Source organism: Salmo trutta, chromosome 19 (genome assembly GCF_901001165.1).
Source record: "Salmo trutta chromosome 19, fSalTru1.1, whole genome shotgun sequence".
NCBI classification, from domain to species: domain Eukaryota; kingdom Metazoa; phylum Chordata; class Actinopteri; order Salmoniformes; family Salmonidae; genus Salmo; species Salmo trutta.
The window spans coordinates 7,829,955-7,855,011 of record NC_042975.1 but is presented as its reverse complement, the minus strand read 5'-3'; the positions used below and the strand labels follow the sequence as shown (position 1 = coordinate 7,855,011).

General features: G+C 41.7%; 1 protein-coding gene across 2 annotated transcripts in view; it reads right to left on the bottom strand.

Moving 5' to 3' along the window:
- LOC115153919 (teneurin-2) overlaps nt 1–25,057 on the bottom strand; it is a 363,296-nt gene that overhangs the window by 249,855 nt on the left and 88,384 nt on the right. For both annotated transcript variants that reach the window (XM_029699598.1, XM_029699599.1), the window contains exon 3: nt 4,122–4,421. In XM_029699598.1, the coding sequence (XP_029555458.1) occupies nt 4,122–4,421 (300 nt within the window). The remainder of the gene's footprint in view (nt 1–4,121; nt 4,422–25,057) is intronic.

The window sequence follows — 25,057 nt, the reverse complement described above, 5'->3', positions numbered from 1 at the left end:
TATTCACACACTAATCACAGTATCCAACTGCAAAACCTCCCCTCTAAAACCTGCCATTACTGCCAAGCTTATCCTCTGTGAGTGCTCAGTGAGGGGCCAAGAAAAATACCTAACTTCACACATAAACCTTCACAAACCCCCCGATGCCCAGGTAAACACAGAAGACATGGAAGAGAAGGGACCAGAGGAAAACACTGTCATTTCACTGAAATAGATATTCTCATTGGCAACAATCACAAAATCATAGTAGGCATACTACAAGGACGTTCGTTAGGAGTGAAGAAGAGTACTAGGCGCTTCCCTACAGTAACCTGCTCTCTCAGATAGTGGTGATGGTTCAGAGAGACGGCTAGTGGAAGATTAGCCAGCGGGATAGAGGGAGGAAGAGGCAGAGAAGAAGCAAGAGAGCTGATCTGTCAATCAGATGGGGGTGCAATGCCAGGCAGAGAAGCATGGCTGACTGACTTAGCACAGTGAGAGAAAATTAATCTGATCAAAGTCCTGATCAGGAGCCAGTGTTGATTGCTCCAATGCTCTGGGTCCATCCAAAAACGCTTCTAATTGGTGAATTAAGTTACTGAGACCGTGTTCAGTGACATTCAGCCAGACTGACTTGGTAGCACTGACATGAATTTTAAGTCAAGAAAAACAGCATGTGCATCAAAACAACTGAACTGCAAGTGCACTTCAAATGACCACTGTCTATTTGTATCTGTTCATTTTAGATAGGGGTTAGGTAAGTGTTAGGTAGTATTAGGTAGGGGTTAGATAGTATTAGGTAGTGGTTAGATAGTTTTAGGTAGGGGTTAGATAGTATTAGGTAGGGGTTAGATAGTATTAGGTAGTATTAGCTAGGGGTTAGATTGTATTAGGTAGTATTAGGTAGTGGTTAGATAGTATTAGGTAGGGGTTAGACAGTATTAGGTAGGGGTTAGGTAGTATTAGGTAGGGGTTAGGTAGTATCAGGTAGGGGTTAGGTAGTATTAGGTAGGGGTTAGGTAGTATTAGGTAGGGGTTAGGTAGCATTAGGTAGGGGTTAGATAGTATTAGGTAGGGGTTGCGACCTGGCCAAGATAAAGCAGAGCAGTTCGACACATACAACAACACAGAGTTAGTTACACATAGAGTAAAACAAACATACAGTCAATAATACAGTAGAAAAATAAGTCTATATACAATGTGAGAAAATGAGGTGAGATAAGGGAGGTAAAGGCAAAAAAGGCCATGGTGGCAAAGTAAATACAATATAACAAGTAAAACACTGGAATGGTAGATTTGTAGTGGAATAAAGTGAAAAGTAGAAATAGAAATAATGGGGTGCAAAGGAGCAAAATGAATAAATAAATAAATAAATACAGTAGGGGAAGAGGTAGTTGTTTGGGCTAAATTATAGATGGGCTATGTACAGGTGCAGTGATCTGTGAGCTGCTCTGACAGCTGGTGCTTAAAGCTAGTGAGGGAGATAAGTGTTTCCAGTTTCAGAAATGTTTGTAGTTCGTTCCAGTCATTGGCAGCGGAGAACTGGAAGGAGAGACGGCCAAAGGAGGAATTGGCTTTGGGGGTGACCAGAGAGATATACCTGCTGGAGCGCGTGCTACAGGTGGGTGCTGCTATGGGTTTGATGGTATCAGGTAGTATTAGGTAGTAATAGGTAGGGGTTTGATAGTATCAGGTAGGGGTTAGGTAGTATTAAGTAGTATTAGGTAGTAATAGGTAGGGGTTAGATATTATTAGGTAGTATTAGGTTGTATTGGGTAGGGGTTAGGTAGTATTAGGTAGTGGTTAGGTAGTATTAGATAGTATTAGGTAGGGGTTAGATAGTATTAGGTAGTATTAGGTCATTTTTTAAATTTTTGTTAGCATCCCCATTAGCTAACGCCGTAACGCTAGCTAATCTTCCTGGGGTCCAACACCAATTAACAAGAAATTACAATCAAAACTTCACAAACATTCAACAAGTAGACAATACAGATAATTAAAATACCTGACAGGAAACACATTTAACATTCAGTTGATACTTTCTATTTCCTGTCCAGTCATATGGTCTATCACATTAGATGTTCTTTCTATTTCCTGTCCAGTCATATGGTCTATCACATTAGATGTTCTTTCTATTTCCTGTCCAGTCATATGGTCTATCACATTAGATGTTCTTTTATTTTTTTCTTGAAGGTGGATTTACTTTTTGCCTGAGGAATATGGATTGGTAAAAAGTTCCATTCAGCTATAGCTCTATATAAAATTGTAGATTTAAGGCGATTTGTCCTTGGCTTGAGTTGTTTTAGCTGCCCTGAATTTGCCTGTCTGGTTTGGTGGTTATGCGTTTTGCTAGTATGTACTAATTGGACTGAAAAATAATGTTTTTTAAAAAAAATATAACATTTCTAAAGAAAATCAGAAGACTAGATAGCAATTTGGCGTCTAGATTATCTGTACCAGGCGATCGAAAGAGTCATCCGAAAGAGACACCAGCATCCTTTCTACCTCTTCCCTTTCTACTTGATGACATTTGAACCTGCATTGCCTCTTCTTCATGATCCAATCTGTTATAAGGGTATATGACATGGAGCCATCAGTTGCAATCATAGCATTCCTCAACTTGTCCACTTTGCCTGTAAAATATTAATTAAAGTAGTTTGCGATGTTGTGTGGTTTTGTAATAAATATACCCTCTGATTCAATAAAAGAGGCAGATATGTTTGAATTCCTACCCATAATAGTGTTCAACGTTCTCCACAGCTTTTTCCCATCACCCTTTACTTCATCAATTTTGTGCTGATAGAATCCCTTCTTCTTTCCTTCGTTTAGCTTGGTCACAAGATTTCTTAATTTACAATAACTTTGCTTATCAAAACAAAGTACCAGATTTATCTGCAACTATTTTGGCATCATAACGTTGAATCATTACATTTCTCAGCCCATCATCAATCCATGGGGCACCATTTGACCTCACGGTGCATTTTCTTAAAGGGGCGTGCTTATCAGCTATACTCATGAATAACTTCATAAACAAACTTAGTGACATTTCAGGATCATCCTTACTACAAACTTCTAACCATTGCATATTCTTAATCTCATAGGTAGGGGTTAGAAAGTATTAGGTAGGTATTAGGAAGGGGTTAGGTAGTATTAGGTAGGGGTTAGGTAGTATTAGGTAGGGGTTAGGTAGTTTTAGGTAGGGGTTAGGTAGTATTAGGTAGGGGTTAGGTAGTATTAGGTAGGGGTTAGATTGTATTAGGTAGTATTAGGAAGGGGTTAGGTAGTATTAGGTAGGGGTTAGATAGTATTAGGTAGGGGTTAGGTAGTATTAGGTAGGGGTTAGGTAGTATTAGGTAGTATCAGGTAGGGGTTAGGTAGTATTAGGTAGGGGTTAGACAGTATTAGGTAGGGGTTAGGTAGTATTAGGTAGTGGTTAGACAGTATTAGGTAGGGGTTAGGTAGTATTAGGTAGTGGTTAGATAGTATTAGGTAGGGGTTAGATAGTATTAGGTAGGGGTTAGATAGTATTAGGTAGGGGTTAGATAGTATTAGGTAGGGGTTAGATAGTATTAGGTAGTATCAGGTAGGGGTTAGGTAGTATTAGGTAGGGGTTAGGTAGTTTTAGGTAGGGGTTAGGTAGTATTAGGTAGGGGTTAGGTAGTATTAGGTAGGGGTTAGGTAGTATTAGGTAGGGGTTAGGTAGTATTAGGTAGTGGTTAGGTAGTATTAGGTAGTGGTTAGGTAGTATTAGGTAGGGGTTAGGTAGTTTTAGGTAGGGGTTAGGTAGTATTAGGTAGTGGTTAGGTAGTATTAGGTAGTGGTTAGGTAGTATTAGGTAGGGGTTAGGTAGTATTAGGTAGTGGTTAGGTAGTATTAGGTAGGGGTTAGGTAGTATTAGGTAGGGGTTAGGTAGTATTAGGTAGGGGTTAGGTAGTATTAGGTAGGGGTTAGATAGTATTAGGTAGGGGTTAGGTAGTATTAGGTAGTGGTTAGGTAGTATTAGGTAGTATCAGGTAGGGGTTAGGTAGTATTAGGTAGGGGTTATAGTTTTAGGTAAGGGGATAGAGGGAGGAAGAATTCCACCCCCACCACATTTCCCTCTCGGCTTCATTATTACGTCCTTCCCCCAATCTCTGTCCTACCTGACTCGTCGTCAGACTTGTGTTCGTTGTCGGAGTCGGTGAGTGTGAGGGCTGAGTTCTCCCTGCTGGAGAGGCCGGAGCTGCGGCGGGACTTGATCGCGTGACCTCCCCACAGCTGTACGGCGCGCTCCGGGGACATGACCCCCTCCGGGTCGGAGTCTGGATCGGAGCCGGCGCTGAGGGAGTAGCCCCGCTGCAGCAGGCCCAGCTCCGAGTGAGAGGAGTGGTAAGCTGCCTGGTGCTGGGTCTGGGTCTGGGCCTGTTGGTCACTCACTCCCAGCTCCGCCAGCGTGAAGCTCCCTGAGAACAGCAACAACCCAGTTAAACCAGACATATTATTCTAGGAGATTTCTTGGGGTTGGCAAGCTAAAGCAGGCATAAAAAGAGAAGTGACATTTAGGTGTGTTAATGTTTGCATTTCCTTAAAAACAGCATCTGAGATAAAGGGCACCATATGCAAGCTCAGAACCCGCACTATATACAAAGAGCTATATTAGAAACTCCAGGAATAAAACCAAAAGAAAACCAACTATGCAGATCTGAAGATAAGCAATGAAATCAATGGTGGGAAATGGGCCAGAGATGTAATTTTCATTATGACACATTTGTCTGACTGGTCGATGTGTTCCATTGTCAGAGAGATGTGAAAGAGTGAGAAATGACACATAACAAAAATAAAGAGATGAGATATACCAATGGTCCAGGTTATATGCCAAAATACCCCATGGTTTGTAAAGGATTGATTGAAAACAGGGGTGCATTAAGCATGGTCGGGGAGCAGGAATTTAAATAAATACTATTTTAAAGTGATAGTATTATGTGAAGTTTGAGGGGGTTGGGGGAGTAGGGCTGTGGCGGTCATGATATTTTGTCAGCTGGTGATTGTCATTCAAATAACTGCCAGCCTCACGTTAATTGACCATTAATTAACATACAGATGTCCTCAAATTTGAAGGCACAATTTTCTTTTAAATAACTTGAAACTGACAAAACTAATTTGCATCCACCATTGTTTATTCCATATTTAATAGGAGTCAGACCTTGCTTTAGATTTTTTATTCAACATATTATTGTAAATAATAAAACAAATGAAAATGGCATGGACAAAAATGATGGGAACCTTAACCTAATATTTTGTTGCACAACCTTTAGAGGGAATCACTGCAATCAAACATTTTCTGTAGCTCTCAATGAGAATTCTGCACCTGTTAACAGATCGTTTGGCCTACTCTTCCTGAGCAAACTGCTCCAGCTGTCTCAGGTTTGATGGGTGCCTTCTCCAGACTGCAAGTTTCAGCTCTTTCAATAGACGTTCGATAGGATTCAGATCAGGACTCATAGAAGGCCACTTCAGAATAGTCCAATGTTTTGTTTTTTCCCATTCTTGGGTGCTTTTAGCTGTGTGATTTGGGTCATTATCCTGTTGGAGGACCCATGACCTGCGACTGAGAAAGAGCTTTCTGACACTGTGCAGTACGTTTCGCTCCAGAATGCCTTGATAGTCTTGAGATTTCATTGTGCCCTGCACAGATTCAAGGCACCCTGTGCCAGGCGCAGCAAAGCAGCCCCAAAACATAACCGAGCCTCCTCCATGTTTCACTGTAGGTATGGTGTTCTTTACTTTGAAAGCCTCATTTTTTTCGTCTGTGAACTTAGAGCTCCAGTTTTGACTCATCTGTCCAAAGGACATTCTCCCAGAAGGATTGTGGCTTGTCAATATGCATTTTAGCAAATTCCAGTCTGGCTTTTTTATGTTTTTCTTTCAAAAGTGTAGTCCTCCTGGGTCTTCTTCTGCTCAAAAAGCAATGGATGGTGCGATCAGAAACTGACGTACCTTCACCTTGGAGTTCAGCTTGTATCTCTTTGACAGTTATCCTTGGTTCTTTCTCTACCATTCACACTATCCTTCCGTTCAGTCTGTGATCGATTTTCCTCATGCGGCCGCGCCCAGGTAGGTTGGCTACAGTTCCATGAACCTTAATATTTGCAACTCTTGTCACAGGAACATCAAGCTGCTTGGAGATGATCTTGTAGCCTTTACATTTACAATGCAATGTCTATTATTTTCTCCTCAGACAAATCTCTCCTCTGCTTTCTCTGGTCCATGTTCAGTGTGGTGCACACAATGATACCAAACTGTTCAGTGACTACTTTACTCCGTTTAAATAGGCTGAATGACTGATTACAAGATTGGAGATATGTGTGATACTAATTAAATATATAAAGTAGTTTGAAATATCACTATAATCCAATTATTTATTATCTTTTCTAAGGGGTACCAATAAATGTGTCCAGGACATTTGAGAATCTCTTTGTAGAATAAGCAATAATTAATCTCTTTTCACAGCTTCTTTGCTTTATTCTATGTCATACCAAAGGCATGCGAGTATACATGAAAAAATTACTTTTAATTTCATCACTTTTCAGGAGGAATGAAGCATTATTTCAATGAGCTGTCAGGGTACCAACACATTTGAGCAAGTCTGTAAATGTGTTTAGCATCTCCGGCTGCCCTGCATAGCCTACAAGCCACTGCTACGGCCCTTCGGAACATCTACATTTTAAAACGACTAATATTTTTCCCCAAACGATTTGAGGGAGTGTGCACATGCGGCTATTCTGTGTTGAGTGTTTAACAAATAAACAGGTCCTCCTATATGCTTAATTCTGAGTTATTTATGCAACTTTAGATGTGATACAAATATTTGGCTATATGTTTTGTTTTCTAATACATTCTAAGGCTAAATGATGCAACAAATTACGATTTGAATAAAGTTGCTTGAAAGGGACGCGCTCTGCTCTGTTTATCTCGCAGTCTGTACACACTTCATCAGTCTCTCATTCACAATTTGATGAGCACTTGATAATATTCTCACCCAGTATTCTCAATTTAATCTGGTCTGTACATATAGCCAACTTCTTTAAAAATAGCCTAGCTGTGAATGGTATGTAACCCAATAACAAGGCATGCCTACAGTTGGGAATGTGTGGCAAATCTGTCAATGAACAGCGTGCAGACAAAACAGGCCTTTAGCAATATTTCAAATACAATTGTGTGAAAACACTGGTTGGAAGGCAAATGGCTCTTGCTGAAAAGAGTAGACTAATCTGTCTGAAGGCTACCAAAATATTTGATCAACTTTCAACAGTGGAGGCTGCTGAGGGGAGGATGGTTCATAATAATGTCTGGAATGGAATAAATGAAATGACATCAAACATGTAAACCAGGTGTTGGATACCGTTCTATTGACTCCATCCTGGTCATTATTATGAGCCGTCCTCCCCTCAGCAGACTCCACTGACTTTCAAATATTGTTTGACAAAGTAAAATGAGAGAGTGAGAAAGAGGGAGAGATCAGCTTTTGACACGAACGCATCGACCGTCACCGGCGAGCGAGCTGCGCATCAGAGTCAGTGAAAATGGAAAGCATTTTTTAGAACTATCATTTTCTCCTCATATTGTAGCCTACAAAATATGTGTCTCCACCAACATGGGCTATTGATTATTGGCTATTGGCGGATTCAAGACAAGGTTGTTTTTATTGATCTCAGATTCTCAGTTTGTCAAAGTATTTCGATAATTTGTGCGATATTAAAAAAGATTCTGCCAGTCTCCTGTCGTGGGGGGCCCCCCTCCTTCTCCGTGGCTGGCGTGAGTAAAACATTTAAACATGTTAACCCTCGCAAGGCTGCTTGCCCAGACGGCATCCCTAGCCAAGTCCTCAGAGCATGCGCAGACCAGCTGGCTGGTGTGTTTACGGACATATTTAAATCGCTCCCTATCCCAGTCTGTTGTCCCCACATGCTTCAAGATGGCTACCATTGTTCCTGTACCCAAGAAGGCAAAGATAACTGAACTAAATGACTATCGCCCCGTAGCACTCACTTCTGTCATCATGAAGTGCTTTGAGAGACTAGTCAAGGATCATATCACCGCCACCTTACTGGCCACCCTAGACCCACTTCAGTTCGCATACCGCCCCAACAGGTCCACAGATGACACAGTCGACACCACACTGTGCACTGCCCTATCCCATCTGGACAAAAAGAATACCTACTATGTAAGAATGCTGTTCATTGACTACAGCTCAGCATTCAACACCATAGTACCCTCCAAGCTCTTCATCAAGCTGGAGGCCCTGGGTCTCAACCCCGCCCTGTGCAACTGGGTCCTGGACTTTGACGGGCCGCCCCCAGGTGGTGAAGGTAGGAAACAACATCTCCACTTCACTTCGCCACTGCCTGTTCACACCGCTATCATCCAGAAGGCGAGGTCAGTACAGGCGCATCAAAGCTGAGATAGAAGCTGTTTTTCAATCTCAAGGCCATCTGACTGCTAAACAGCAATCACTAACTCAGAGAGCCTGCTGCCTATATTGAGACCCAATCACTGGCCATTTTAATAAATGGATCACTAGTCACTTTAAACAATGTTACTTTAATCATGTTTACATGTCTTACATTACTCATATCACATGTACATACTGTATTTTATACCATCTATTGCAACTTGCCTATGCCACTCGGCCATCGCTCATCCATATACTTATATGTACATATTCTCATTCACCCCTTCAGATTTGTGCGTAATAGCTAGTTGTTGTGATATTGTTAGATTACTTGTTAGATATTACTGCACCGTCAGAACTAGAAGCACAAGTATTTCGCTACACTCGCATTAACATCTGCTAACCATGTGTATGTGACCAATAAAATGTTATTTTATTTGATGTAAAATTACTTAGAATTGCATGAAAGGCGTTTTTAAAAAGGACACTTTTTTACAGGATCCTAGGCCGCTAAAAATGTTCTCCATGTGTGCAACTTCTGTAAGTGCCTCTACTCTACAGCTCTATGCCACTAATGTGATGATATGCATGCAATGCCTTATTATAAAAGGTGACTTTTTTATCTCCTGCGTTCCGGTACCTCAGAGCCCTCCAGGTCAACCCCCTCTTGAGCTCACATTTGGTTCTGGCACCTCCCGATTTACGAATTAAGCACTGGTCTTTACATATACTAAATAATATGTGTGAAATTAGTTTTGATTTCGACTGGACCATTATCATGTACCTGTCGGAACACGGGGCAGCGGGATAAAAAGACGTCATCCCTATGCACTTGAATAGCCAATGGAGGACGCTTTTCCCGCGGTTCATTTTCATGCCAGCCAAGTAGGCTGTAAAGAAAAGCAATGTACTTAATATTAGGTAAAGTGAGAAATAAATATAGTAGGCCTAGCCTATGGAAAGTTGATGGAATCCTCCTCTTTTTAATAGAGGCCATCAAAACTATTTTCTCACACAATTGCATAGCATAGCCTGTAGAAATGTTGCGCAACAGGAACATGTATTTAACTCCATGCATCAAACAGCTATGAGGAGCTGTCTCTCCCTTCGCAACAGGTGATCCTATTCCGCTCAAACTCTGAATGCTAGGGCTCTCATGAAGTGTTTGATTTGATTTTTAATTGCGTTTGCATTAATGTCAGAGTGATTAGAGAGACAATAGAGCGCTGAGTACCGGCCATTAGCGACTGGCCATTAGCAAGTTTGGCAGGCTACTAATGACCATCGTCAGAATCAGAACACAGTTTTGGAGAAGCCTAGTTACCGTGACGACTCCTGACTGTTGGTGTGGCAGAAATACGGTCAACGTAAGAGCCCTGCTTTCTGGAAAGAGGAAATGCATCAGCAATAACATGGAACATGACTCTGCTCTTAACAAATCACAAACATACAGGATCAACCACCAGGTGTATGTGTTGGTGGCAGAAGGGAAAAGGTGGCAGTTCTGAGTAATGGATAGAGAACTAATAGTTGCAGCAATGCTGCATGTCAATGTGAAAACTACAACCTCCCGCATCTCATAAACAATCCCTTAATAAGGTACTTAAACTATGTGTTGAGACAGCCAGTCCGAGGAAGACGTATTGGTGATCTACACTAGTTGCGCAAGGTGGCTGGTAGCCTTGCGGTCAAGAGAGTTGGGCCAGTAACGAAGGTGAAATGTTTGTCAATATGTCCTTGAGCAAGGTACTTAACCCTAATTGCTCCTGTAAGTCGCTCTGGATAAGAGTGTCTGCTAATTGAATAAAATGTCATGTGTAGAGTGGACATGGGTGCCAGGACAAAACAAATTACCTGAAATTAGAAGAACAACAGCAATGGTTTCAGCTTCAGGATAAGAAGCAAAAAGGATCAACCAATACATTTTTCGCTGCACTAATTAAAACAATGCTGTGAATGCAATCTCTCACAATCAGCTGAAAAGAAGGAATACAATTAATAAAAATGAACTCATTATAGATAACTGCAGTGAATTAATGATAAACAACATTAAAGGGACAGTCTTAGAAAGGACAAAGGGCTGTGTACTGTACCTTTAAGATATCAGGAATAGTATCACAGTACAATTATGGATATATCAATCATAAAGGAAAAGTAATCAGGATCAATGTGGACGTATGTGTGTACTGTATAGACAAGCAAAAACATGAGATGATTGTACACAGCTCATAATCTCAGATCGTAAGCTCTGGGATTTCCAGACAAGACACTTTGTACAATTGTGAATATTAGATATTAGTATGGTGTAAGATGTGTATGAAATATTACAACATTTAACACGGGCATGATACAAATTTTAACACAATTAATGTAAAAACTATCGATTTAAAAACAACAAAATGTGGGAAGAGTATCTGCATCCACCCATAGAAGGGGTAAGGGGAGTTGGTTTGGTTACTTGGGACGGGACACTGGAGTGCTCTTTACTGGTACTCAACAGGTACAGTAAGAGATAGGGGCAGAGTAGGAAGGGCAGATGCAGGGGATACTGGTCCAGCGTGACTGTGGCACATACCTGTGTAGTGCATACCTGTGTAGAGCATACCTGTGTAGTGCATACCTGACAGGAAATAGCTAATGCCGATGGGACCCAGCTCCACGTAGGCTGGGTGGGTAAGCAAGAAGACAGCACAACTCTACCATCAGTCACAAAAGATTCTCTGTACTGTACCGAACTGGATATCTCGTCTAGTATGGTTGTAATTTGTAAAACTTCGGCATTCTTATTTACACACGCTAAGATGTGGGGGAAAAATACTATACAATTAGAATGATAATGGTGATGTCACAGAAGCCTTTTCACTCTATTTCTCAACTGAAAACAACTGAGCTCTTTTCACAAAGCCCCCAAACCAGAGCACCTATCTGGACCTTTGTTTAACCAGAATAGCAAACACGGGCGTGCAAAACTGATGATACAGACCAGATGTTTGACACCAAGCTTCCATTGATTAATGAGGGAGAAAGACAAGGTCATTTCTCTGACAAACACATTTTAGTCACGGCCCAGAATCTCCCTCAGTCCCAGTGTTGATGCACACACTTTACATATCCACAAACACTCAGGCCCTGCGAGCCAACAGCCCCTTTCAACGAGGTGCTGAAATAGGAGAGAGGAGGAGGCAAGGTCATTTGTAGAGAGACCTGTTTCTATGGCAACACAGCATTGTTCGCATGCCAGCAGGTACGACATTACTTCACTCGTCTCCTTTCAGGGCTCTCAAACGTCCTGATTGATGGCCTCATGCATATGCAAATGAGCTGCATGTCCAGGACAAGCAGAGTGTTTGTGGTCTGAAAGAGAGATAACATGAGTGGGTTAGCTGAGGTGACCAGGACAGACAGATTGTTTGTGGTTTGAAAGAGAGATAGCATGAGTGTTAGTGGTTTGAAAGAGAGATAGCATGAGGGGGTTAGTTGAGGTGACCAGGACAGACAGATTGTTTATGGTCTGAAAGAGACATAACATGAGTGGGTTAGTTGAGGTGACGAGGACTGTCAGATCTAACTGCACATGACTGAAACTACAGCGATACGGGCCGTGTCCAGTGACAAACATGATGAAAAACATTTGTGTTGGAGCTTGGAGCTTGGAGCCAGTAATGCTGGCTGAGCTGAGTAGCTCTGATTGAAAAAGACACCCAATATTTCCTGTGACAAAATCAATTTATTCTCAGAATGATACAACGAACAACCTAAGCCTCATAGCAAAAATCTAAATTCTGGAGAGCCCTAGGCAAGTCTGGGTTGTTAATATAAGTAATAATGCCAGAGATTTTGTTCCAAAGAAAAGTCCCTGCTGAGCTGAAATGGTGGACTCCCAGTCGCTTTCTCTGAAATGACTTCCGTTCTCAGGTACACAGGAGAACAGACCTTAATGAAAGCTCATAACTGTAATGAAATTGAATATGTTTCTTTCATTTTCTGTCCCAGAACTCCTTTCTTGCTTCACTGCATTTTCCCTGATTTGAGTTGAGAAAAAAAACAAGGTGCAGCAGGGGAGAGAAGTTTGGAGGCATAAATGACGTATGGGTTTCACTTAAGTCTGAACATCAAGCGGAATTCAGACTTGGCATGCCTGGTTCTAACCAATGTCATTTATCTGCATTTCCTAGGCAAAAAGAGCAAAAACTTTCTTATTAAACTCTGCTCATGGCACATCTTCGATATCTATCAGCTGTACAGTGTCTAATCTCTCTCATCCATGTCCACACAGTGACAATGATCATCCTCATCATCCTGTCCTCGTTGCTGCATTTAACATGCTCTCTGATCCTCAGTCACTTCGCATAGAGCGTGTTGGCGCATTGCTTTTCGGTCAGATCAGAGTCTGTGGGATGGAGTTTCAACCTTATGGATGCCCATTAAGGTCATGCCAGAGTGTCTTCTCCTGCTCGTCGCCTGATTGTTGAGCAGCTGTCTCTTTTATTCATGAGATTGCTCTTTGAGTACGTTTCCTTAAGTGTATTCTCCAGCCCATGGAGAACTCTAGAGTCCTCCATCACTGTATCAGGGTTCCACTCCCACCGTCATACTGCTGTGTTCCCTTATCTTCTCAGATGAGGAAGCAGCACCCACCTTCACTGTCACATGTGACTCGTTTCAGGAAGACAGGCGTATGTCGCACGTCACTACTTCACAGGAGAGGCTTTTTTTGGCAGAGATGCCTTCTGCAACATGTGAACTTTCATGTGCCTTAATAACAAACTTGTATGCCATCTGTAAATACAAATACACTTGTTAAACTACGAGCCTAGTTGGTTTAGCCACAGAAAAGTCTGGAACCTTCCCACAATACATGATTGGCTGAGATAATGGATGGGCTGAACATGCCGAGAGAGGAGTTCAGATTGGTCTGCCATGTAGCACGCTTCTGTCTATCACATGAACTGCTCAGTATGTGTAGTAGATAATCGTTGCTACTGCGGCTGTTTTAAAATATATAACATTAGCCATAGAGAACTGCAAAAGTGTTGCTAGTGCTCTCAACAACAGTGCTTCCCAGAATTTAGCAGGCTCTAGCGACAAAGTGGGAAAAAGTTGTCATGGACTGACGTTACTTTATGCACACGGTTGACTGGAGTGACTTGACACAACAACGGGCTAAACAAGCTGTAGCTGTAGCTACAGGTAAGAGTCTAGTTACATTATCAGATATAAGTTTATCATTTTGTCAGGAATAGTTTTCATTACTTTTCATTAAGTTTAAGTGTACTGTTAGCTAGCTAGCGAACGTTACGTGTATGATCTGCGTAGTAATATTATTAATGTCTCAGGAAGTCATTTGCATTCCCTGTGGCTCAGTTGGTAGAGCATGGTGTGTGCAACGCCAGGGTTGTGGGTTCGATTCCCACGGGGGGCCAGTACAAAAAAAATGCATGAAATGAAATGTATGCATTCATTACTGTAAGTCGCTCTGGATAAGAGCGTCTGCTAAATGACTAAAATGTAAAATGTAAATGCTTTCCTAGTTATTACCTAATGTTAGCTAGCTAGCTAACATTGAACCTAGTTGGTTAGCTTTAGCTACTTGCAGATTCATACTCCAGCATTTCATGGACTAGCTATGGGTTGGGATTATGGTTAATTAATTCGCTAACTAGCTACATGTCTAAACAAAATACTTAACTTTGAAAGAAAATGAGTACATGACCCATCAAGTTAGCCAGGTGTGTCTGGGGGTGATTATAGCATTTCTTTCCCATGACCCATCAATTTAGACAAGTGTCTGGGTAAACATCATCTCATAATTATACAACTATTTATACAATATTTTTATCTGGACACTTTCAAAGTCAGATTAGGATATAGGCCAAGGACTAGATGATGTATTTTTATCTGGAGTTTTCCTCATTGTAGGCTACTACTTTCACCACTTTTAGTCTTGAAATATTTGGTTGCTAAGAGGGTGTGAACAATGCTGAATAAGTCTAGACAAACAAGAGCTCTCCAGTAGGTGCACCGAAACATTCAAGGGCCATTTTCTCAAAAGTTGGGGTTACACTTTTGTGAAATACTTTTGTGAACTATTGTTCCTCTACTGCAGTGTATGATATACCATTTTGTAGCTGTGAGTCTCTACTTTTATCCAATGTAAAAAAAAAATCACAATTTCAAATTGGGTCACATATTGCTGTGTTCCCTTTTTAACTTCTCTGGTGAGGAGCTCCCAGCAGCACTTTTGCTGAGTATGAGTATACTCAGTATTTCATGTACACCTGACTTGGACTATAATAGCTTGGAGGTTCATGGTTAAAAAGATGCATTGCTCTCTGGCTTTTATTTGTTTTATTTGAACTTTATTTAACCAGGTAAGTCTTTGACAATACATTCTCTTTTACAATAACGACTGACTAAAATAGGGTAATAACTGTGTAGCAAAAAAACTCCATGCAATAACAGAATAAGCAAAAAGACATATTTGCAACACAGTGTTAAAAAAAACAGGGGAGACAAATAATAGCTACTGACTCTAAAAGCAGTCACAGGGTGGATAGCCAGGTGATGTAAACTGATAATGAAACTAGGGATGGGGATTAATTGGTTGAGTTTTAAATCCTGTTAGAGTTTATTCCAGTCAGTAGCAGCAGAGTGTTTAAATGTTTTGAAGCCAGAATTGGAGCGGGATGGGGGAACAGAAAGGGAGATGTAGTTAGTAGAGCGTAGGCTGTAGGAGGACTGGGAGAAGGAGAGGAGTTGAACATCGACAAGGTCTAAAAACCATTCATTTAAAACAACTTTTGTTGGAGTTGAAGTTGCTACACTGTTCAGAAAAAGCTGAGTTCAGACAGAAGGAAATGGCTGAAAAGATATGAAAAGGTTGAGGAAGAACAAAGCCAGTAATAGCTTTTACTGGCTTGAAGCTAATTATCTTAGCAACAGGGGCTTAGTTGTGGCGAAGACATTAAGGGCTACTGTACCCTACCATGCTCATTTTCCAATCCAAGCTAATTTGCACCCATTCCAGTGCATCGTTCATCTTATACAAATAATGAGGGAACCACTGGTGTGGGGTCTGACTGGGACCCAGGAAGCTAATAGCACCTCTGGAAATGCAAGGAAACGCACTGTGGAGCTGGAATTACACTGGCTCCCTCCCCTTGGCATGAACAATAGCTCATTGCTAAATCAACGCAGATCTCTCCTAAAAGCACCACTGACTAAGATCTGAGCCTCCATTAGTAAACCATTGTCCAGATTTATGAAATGCAGCCAGTCTTAATGACACACTGTAAACCGCTATACCACTGGAGTACCACTAAGGCTAGCTCATAGCAAAGATCTGGAGGAGCACAGAACAACTCTTTTTCTTGATCTAAATCCTGGATTGTGCTGGAGACAATACTACACTACAGGGCCAGTAGAGGCAGGAAGGCCATTGGGCCAAAACGAGATTACGACCCATGGCTGCAGTGTTCTGAGGCCAAGTCTTTTGTCGATGCTGTACTTCAACAGATAACCATATCAATGCCGCATGGCCATACATGAGGCAGAAGCAGCCAGAGAGGATTTCTCAGAGGAAGAGGTCTCTGTAGTCCTGAGGAGATACAGGACTGCTCACAGAACTACATGGAAACATAGATGCACTGCTTGCCCTCTCCTCAGAAAGGCAATGATGGAGACTCATGGTGCCAACAAGTGTTCCCCAGCAGGAATTCTGATATATCTTTTTACTTTTACCCCTTTTTCACCCCAGTTTCGTGGTATTCAATTGGTAGTTACAGTCTTGTCTCATTGCTGCAACTCCCGTACGGACTCAGGAGAGGCGAAGGTCGAGAGCCGTGCGTCCTCCAAAACACAACCCAGCCAAGCCGCACTGCTTCTTGACACAATGCCCGCTTAACCCGGAAGCCAGCCGCACCAATATGTCAGAAGAAACACCCTGTACACCTGGCGACTGTGTCAGCATGCATTGCGCCCGGCCCACCACAGGAGTCGCTAGAGCGCAACGGGACAAGATCATCCCTGCCGGCCAAACCCTCCCATAACATGGACGACGCTTGGCCAATTGTGCACCGCCCCATGGGTCTCCCGAACCAGGATCTCTAGTGGCACAGCTAGCACTGTGATGCAGTGCCTTAGACCACTGCACCACTCGGGAGGCCCGATCTTAACTTTGTTTGTCCATAGCTGTTTTCGGTCATTTCCTATGACCAAAAACAGCTATGGACATCAGAACAGCAATAAATAACTTCGATTTGGATGAAAATGCCCCTAATCCCCGGAACTCGAAAGAGGAAGCGGAGTATTCACAACCCTGAGTCAATAATTTATTGAAGCACCTTTGGCAGTGATTACAGCTGAAAGTCTTTCTGGGTAAGTCTCTAAGAGCTTTCCACACCTGGATTGTGCAACATTTGAATAATTTCATGAAGAATAATGGGCAAGTTCTGTCAAATTGGTTGTTGATCATTGCTAAATAACCATTTTACAGGCCTTGCCATAGATTTTCAAGTAGATTTAAGTCAAAACTGTAACTCGGCCACTCAGGAACATTCACTCTCTTCTTGGTAAGCAACTCCAGTGTTGACTTGGCCTTGTGTTTTAGGTTATTGTCCTGCTTAAAGGTAAATTAATCTCCCAGTGTCTGGTGGAAAACAGACTGAACCAAGTTTTCCTCTAGGATTTTGCCTGTGCTTAGCTTCATTCCGTTTTTGTGTTCTTAAACTCCCCAGTTCTTAACGATTACAAGCATACCCATAACATGATGCAGCCACCACTATGCTTGAAAATATGGAGAGTGGTACTCAGTAATGTGTTGTATTGTATTTGTCCCAAACATAACATTTTGTATTCAGGACAAAAAGTGAATTGCTTTGCCAAATGTTTTGAAGTATTACTTTAGTGCCTTGCTCCAAATAGGATGCATGTTTTGGAATGTTTTCATTCTGTAGAGGCCTCCTTCTTTTCACTCTTTCAATTAGAGTAGTATTGCTGTCACACCTGCTTCTGCTTCCCCTCCCTTGCGCTCGAGGGCAACAGGCTACCCTTCTTTACATGCACCTGTCACCATCATTACGCTCAGCAGTGCTCATTGGACTCACCTGAACTCCTTCACTTTATTGATTAACCCCTGTATATCTGTCTGTTCCTCGGTGGTGCTCCCTGTGATTAATTGTTGTTATGTGTTCCTGTCCAGACGCTGTTCCTGTTCCGTTTCATGTCCGTCAGCTATTAAACCTTCACTCCCTGTACCTGCTTCTCATCTCCTGCGTCGATCCTTACAATTGTGGAGTAACTACAATGTTGTCAATCCATCCTCAGTTTTCTCCTTTCACTGCCATTCAACTCTGTAACTGTTTTAAAGTCACAAATGGCTTCATGGTGAAATCTCTGAGCGGTTTCCTTCCTCTCCGGCAACTGAGTTAGGAAGGACACTTGTATCTTTGTAGTGAGTAGGTGTATTGATACACCATCCAAAGTGTAATTAATAACTTCACCAAGCTCAAAAGGATATTCAATGTGTGCTTTTTAACTTTTAACCATCTACCAATAGGTGCCCCTCTTTGCGAGGCATTAGAAAACCTCCCTGGTCTTTGTGGTTTAATCTGTGTTTGAAATTCACTGATCGACTTACATTTAATTGTATATGTGCGGTACAGAGATGAAGTAGTCATTCAAAAATCATGTTAAACACTATTATTGCACATGCAAATTTTGTGACTTTTTAAGCAAATTTTTACTCCTGAACTTATTTAGGCTTAAAAAGGCTTTACAACGAAAGCAAAACATTAGATTATGTCAGCAGAGTACCCAACCAGAAATAATCAGACACCCATTTTTCAAGCTAGCATATAATGTCACATAAACCCAAACCACAGCTAAATGCAGCACTAACCTTTGATGATCTTCATCAGATGACATTCCTAGGACATTATGTTATACAATACATGCATGTTTTGTTCAATCAAGTTCATATTTATATCAAAAACCAGCTTTTTACATTAGCATGTGACGTTCAGAACTAGCATATCCACCGCAAACTTCCGGTGAATTTACTAAATTACTCACGATAAACGTTCACAAAAAACATAATAATTATTTTAAGAATGATAGATACAGAACTCCTTTATGCAATCGCTATGTCCGATTTTAAAATAGCTTTTCGGCAAAAGCACATTTTGCAATATTCTGAGTAGATAGCTCGCCATCACGGGCTAGCTATTTTGAACCCCACCAAGTTTGGCCCTCACCAAACTCGGATTTACTATAATAAAAATTGGATTACCTTTGCTGTTCTTCGTCAGAATGCACTCCCAGGACTTCTACTTCAATAACAAATGTTGGTTTGGTTCAAAATAATCCATAGTTATGGTCAAATATCCTCTGTTTTGTTCGTGCGTTCAAGACACTATCCGAAGGGTGACGAAGGGTGACGCGCTTCGTGACAAAAGAATTTGAAATATTCCATTACCGTACTTCGAAGCATGTCAACCGCTGTTTAAAATCAATTTTTATGCGATTTTTCTCGTAAAAAAGCAATAATATTCCGACCGGGAAACCCTGTTTTCGTTCAAAGACTAAAAAATAAAAACATGGTGTCGCTTCGTGCACGCACCCCAGTCTCATTGTTCTCTGATCGACCACTATCCAAATGCGCTACTGTTTTTCAGCCAGGGGCTCCAAAGGCATCATTCACCGTTTTGCCGCCTTCTGAGAGCCTATGGGAGCCGTAGGAAGTGTCACGTTACAGCAGAGATCCTCAGTTTTCAATAAAGAGAGTGTAGAAGCCCAAGAAATGGTCAGAGAGGGCACTTCCTGTAAGGAATCTTCTCAGGTTTTGGCCTGCCATATGAGTTCTGTTATACTCACAGACATCATTCAAACAGTTTTAGAAACTTTAGGGTGTTTTCTATCCAAAGCCAATAATTATATGCATATTCTAGTTTCTGGGCAGTAGTAATAACCAGATTAAATCGGGTACGTTTATTATCCGGCCGTGCAAATACTGCCCCCTATCCCCAACAGGTTAACGAGAGTCTTGTCTTTAAAATTGTGTAAAATAGTCATATGTTTGAGAAATTGAAGTAATAGCATTTCTTCTAAGGTATTTGAATATCGCGCCACGGGATTCCACTGGCTGTTGACTAGGGTGGGACGCAAAACGTCCCACCAAGCCCAGAGAGGTTAAACAGCATGATCATTACACAAAGGCCACTCTAAAATGTGCAGTTTTGTCACACAACACAATAACACAGATGTCTCAAGTTTTGAGGGAGCGTGCAATTGGCATGCTGACTGCAGGAATGTCCACCAGAGCTGCTGCCAGAGAATTCATTATTTATTTCTCTACCATAAGCCACCTGCAACATTGTTTTAGAGAATTTGTCAGTAAGTCCAACCGGTATCAAAATTTTTATTTATTTAACTAGGCAAGTCAGTTAAGAACATATTCTTATTTTCAATGACGGCCTAGGAACAGTGGGTTAACTGCCTTGTTCAGGGGCAGAACGACAGATTTGTACCATGCCAGCTCGGGGATTTGAACGTGCAACCTTTCGGTTACTAGTCCATCGCTCTAACTACTTGGCTATGCTGCCGCCCCAATGCAGACACCACGTGTAACCATGCCAGCCCAGGACCTCCACATCTGGCTTCTTCACCTGCGAGGCGGTGTGAGAAACCGTGGGTTTGCACTACAGAAGAATTTCTGCAAAAACTGTCAGAAACAGTCTCAGGGAAGCTCATCTGCGTGCTTATTGTCCTCACCAGCGACTTAACCTGACTGTATTTCGGCGTCATAACCGACTTCAGTGGGCAAATGCTCACCTTCGATGGCCACTAGCAGGCTGGAGAAGTGTGCTCTTCATGGATGAATCCTGGTTTCAACTGTACTGGGCAGATGGCAGACAGCATGTATGGTGTCGTGTGGGTGAGCAGTTTGCTGATGTCAACGTTGTGAACAGAGTGTACAATGGTGGCGGTGGGGTTATGGTAGGAGCAGGCATAAGCTACTGACAATGAACACAATTGCATTTTATCGATGGCAACTTGAATCCACAGAGATACCGTGACTAGATCCTGAGGCCGATTATCATGTCCTTCATCCACCGCCGTCGTTTTTGAGAATGATCATGCATTGCCCCATGTCGCAAGTACCTGTAAACAATTCCTGAAAACTGAAAATGTCCCAGTTCTTCCATTGTCTGCATACAAACCAGATGTCACCCATTCAGCATGCTCTGGACCGATGTGTACGACAACGTGTTACAATTCCCGCCAATATCCTGCAACTTCGCACAGCCATTGAAGAGGGGTGGGACAACATTTCACAGGCCACAATCAACAGCCTGATAAACTATGTGATTGAGATGTGTCTCGCTGCATGAGGCAAATAGTCACACCAGATACTGACTGGTTTTCTGATCCACACCCCTACTTTGTTTTTAAGGTATCTGTGACCAACAGATGCATATCTGTATTCCCAGTCATGTGAAATCCATAGATTAGGGTCTAATGAACTTATTTACATTGACTGATTTCCTTATATGAACTGTAACTCACTAAAATCTTTGAAATTATTGCATGTTGTGTTTATATTTTTGTTCAGTGAAGTCAACCAAATAGCTACCCCGAATATCGGCATTGACCCTTTTTGCACTAACCCTTTTGACTCATCACATACGCTGCTAATACTGTATATTATCTATCAAATCAAACTTTGTCACATGCGCCGAATACAACAGGTGTACACCTTACCGTAAAACGCTTACTTAAAAGCCCTTAACCTCTACGGGCTAGGGGGCAGTATTGAGAATTTTGGAAAAAATATGTGCCCATTTTTAACTGCCTCCTACACCAACTCAGAAGCTAGAATATGCATATTATTGTTCAGGTTTGGATAGAAAACACCCTAGTTTCTAAAACTGTTTGAATGGTGTCTGTGAGTATAACAGAACTCCTATGGCAGGCAAAAACCTGAGAAGGTTTCATGCAGGAAGTACCCTGTCTGACAAGGTGTTGTTGTTCTTGCTTCTGTTTATTGAAGAGTCAGGATCTTAGCTGTAACGTGACAATTCCTAGGGCTCCAATAGGCTCTCAGGACCCGGGAAAAACCTGAACGATGACGAGGCAGCCTCAGGCTGAAACACAACCCTTTTCCAAGTGTCCCATCAGAGGACAATAGAATTAGGCGCGTGCGCGATTCGACCCCGTGCTGTATTTTCCTTCGGCTGTTTAGCTAATACATTTACATTACATTTTAGTCATTTAGCAGACGCTCTTATCCAGAGCGACTTACAGTAGTGAATGCATACATTTCATACAATTTCATACATTTTTTTTTTTTTCCTGTGCTAATTGCAGATTCCCGGTCGGAATATTATCGCTTTTCTACGAGATAAATTGCATAAAAATTGATTTTAAACAGCGGTTGACATGCTTCGAAGTACGGTAATGGAATATTTAGAATTTTTTGTCACGTTCTGCGCCATGCGCACGACCGTGATTTACCATTCCGATAGTGTCTAGAACGCACAAACAAAACGCCGCTGTTTGGATATAACGATGGATTATTTGGGACCAAACCTACATTTGTTATTGAAGTAGAAGTCCTGAGAGTGCATTCTGACGAAGAACAGGAAAGGTAAGACCATTTTTCTTATAGGAAATGTGATTTTGGTGAAGGCTAAACTGGGTGGGTGTCTAAATAGCTAGCCCGTGATGGCTGGGCTATGTACTTAGAATATTGCAAAATGTGCTTCATCCGAAAAGCTATTTTAAAATCGGACATATCGAGTGCATAGAGGAGTAATGTATCTATAATTCTTAAAATAATTGTTATGCTTTTTGTGAACGTTTATCGTGAGTAATTTAGCAAATTGTTAGTAAATTCCCCGGAAGTTTGCGGGGGGTATGCTTTTTCTGAACGTCACATGCTAATGTAAAAAGCTGGTTTTTGATATAAATATGAACTTGATTGAACAGACATGCATGTATTGTATAACATAATGTCCTAGGTGTGTCATCTGATGAAGATCATAAAAGGTTAGTGCTGCATTTAGCTGTGGTTTGGGTTTTTGTGACATTATATGCTAGCTTGAAAAATGGGTGTCTGATTATTTCTGGCTGGGCACTCTCCTGACATAATCTAATGTTTTGCTTTCGTTGTAAAGCCTTTTTGAAATCGGACAGTGTGGTTAGATTAATGAGAGTCTTGTCTTTAAATAGCTGTAAAATAGTCATATGTTTGAGAAATTGAAGTAATAGTATTTCAAACGTTTTAAAAATCGCGCCACAGGATTCAACTGGCTGTTACGTAGGTGGGACGAATTCGTCCCGCCGGTCCCATAGAGGTTAACCAACAATGCAGTTCAAGAAAGAGTTAAGAAAATATTTACCAAATAAACTAAAGAAAAAAATAATAAAAAGCAACACAATAAAATAACAATAACGAGGCTATATACAGGGGGTACCGGTACCGAGTCAATGTGCTGGGGTACAAGTTAGTCGAGGTAATTTGAACATGTAGGTAAAGTGACTATGCATAGATAATAAACAGCGAGTAGCAGCAGTGTAAAAAAAATGGAGGGAGGGGTGGAGGTGTCAATGTAAATAGTCCGAGTGGCCATTTGATGAATTGTTAAGCAGTTTTATGGCTTGAGGGTAGAAGCTGTTAAGGAGCCTTTTGGTCCTAGACATTTGGTCCTACCACTTGCCGTGCGGTGGCGGAGAGAACAGTCTATGACTTGGGTGACTGGAGTCCTTGACAATTTTTTGGGCTTTCCCCTGACACCGCCTAGTATAAGTCCTGGATGGCAGGAAGCTTGGCCAAAGTGATGTACTAGGCCGTACGCACTACCCTCTGTAACGCCTTACGGTCAGATGCCGAGCAGTTGCCATACCAGACGGTGATGCTGGTCAGGATGCTCTCGATGGTGCAGCTGTAGAATTCTTTGAGAATCTGGGGACCCATGCCAAATCTTTTCAGTCTCTTGAGGGAGAAAAGGTGTTGTCATGTCCTCTTCACGACGATCTTGGTGTATTTGGACCATGATAGTTCGTTGGTGATGTGGACACCAAGGAACTTGAAACTCTCGACCCGCTCCACTACAGCCCCGTCAATGTTAATTGGGGCCTCTTCGGCCCGCATTTTTCTGTAATCCACGATCAGCTCCTTTGTCTTGCTCACATTGAGGGAGAGAGTTATCCTGGCACCACACTGCCAGGTATTTGTATTTGTATTTATTATGGATCCCCATAAGCTGCTGCCAAAGCAGCAGCTACTCTTCCTGGGGTCCAGCAAAATTAAGGCAGTTTATACAATTTTAAAAACATTACAATACATTCACAGATTTCACAACACACTGTGTGCCCTCAGGTCTCTACTCCACCACTACCACATATCTACAGTACTAAATCCATGTGTATGTATAGTGCGTATGTTATCGTGGGTGTGTGTGTGTGTGTGTGTATATACACATGTGTCTGTGCCAATGTTTATGTTGCTTCACAGTCCAGCTGTTCCATAAGGTGTTTTTTATCTGTTTTTTAAATGTAATTTTACTGCTTGCGTCAGTTACTTGATGTGGAATAGAGTTCCATGTAGTCATGGCTCTATGTAGTACTGTGCACCTCCCATAGTCTGTTCTGGACTTGGGGACTGTGATGAGAACTCTTGTGGCATGTCTTGTGGGGTATGCATGGGTGTCCGAGCTGTGTGCCAGTAGTTTAGACAGACATAAATAAAAGTAGTGATGAAGCCAGGAGAGATTGACATGCATATTATTAATATTAGCTCTCTGTGTACATCCAAGGGCCAGCCGTGCTGCCCTGTCCTGAGCCAATTTTCCTAAGTCCTTTTTTGTGGCATCTGACCATACGACTAAGCAGTAGTCAAGGTGTGACAAAACTAGGGCCTGTAGGACCTGCCTTGTTGATAGTGTTGTTAAGAAGGCAGAGCATCACTTTATTATAGACAGACTTCTCCCCATCTTAGCTACTACTGCATCAATATGTTTTGACCATGACGGTTTACAATCTAGGGTTACTCCAAGCAGTTTAGTCATCTCAACTTGCTCAATTTACACATTATTTATTACAAGATTTAGTTGAGGTTTAGGGTTTAGTGAGTGTTTTGTTCCAAATACAATGCTTTTAGTTTTAGAAATATTTAGGGCTAACTTATTCCTTGCCACCCACTCAGAAACTGCAGCTCTTTGTTGAGTGTTGCAGTCATTTCAGCCGCTGTAGTAGCTGACGTGTATAGTGTTGAGTCATCCACATACATGGACACTCTGCCTTTACTCAAAGTCAGTGGCATGTCGTTAGTAAAATATTTTAAAAGCAAGGGGCCTAAACAGCTACCTTGTGGAATTCCTGATTCTATCTGGATTATATTTGAGAGGCTTCCATTAAATAACACCCTCTGTGTTCTGTTAAACAAGTAACTCTATCCACATATTGATGCAGGGGGTGTAAAGCCATAACACCTAAGTTTTTCCAGCAGCAGACTATGATCGATAATGTCAAAAGCTGCACTGAAGTCTAATAAGACTTCAGTGCAGGTCTCTGACCTCCTCCCTATAGGCTGGAGGTCTCTGACTTCCTCCCTATAAGCTGTCTCATCGTTATCGGTAATCAGGCCTA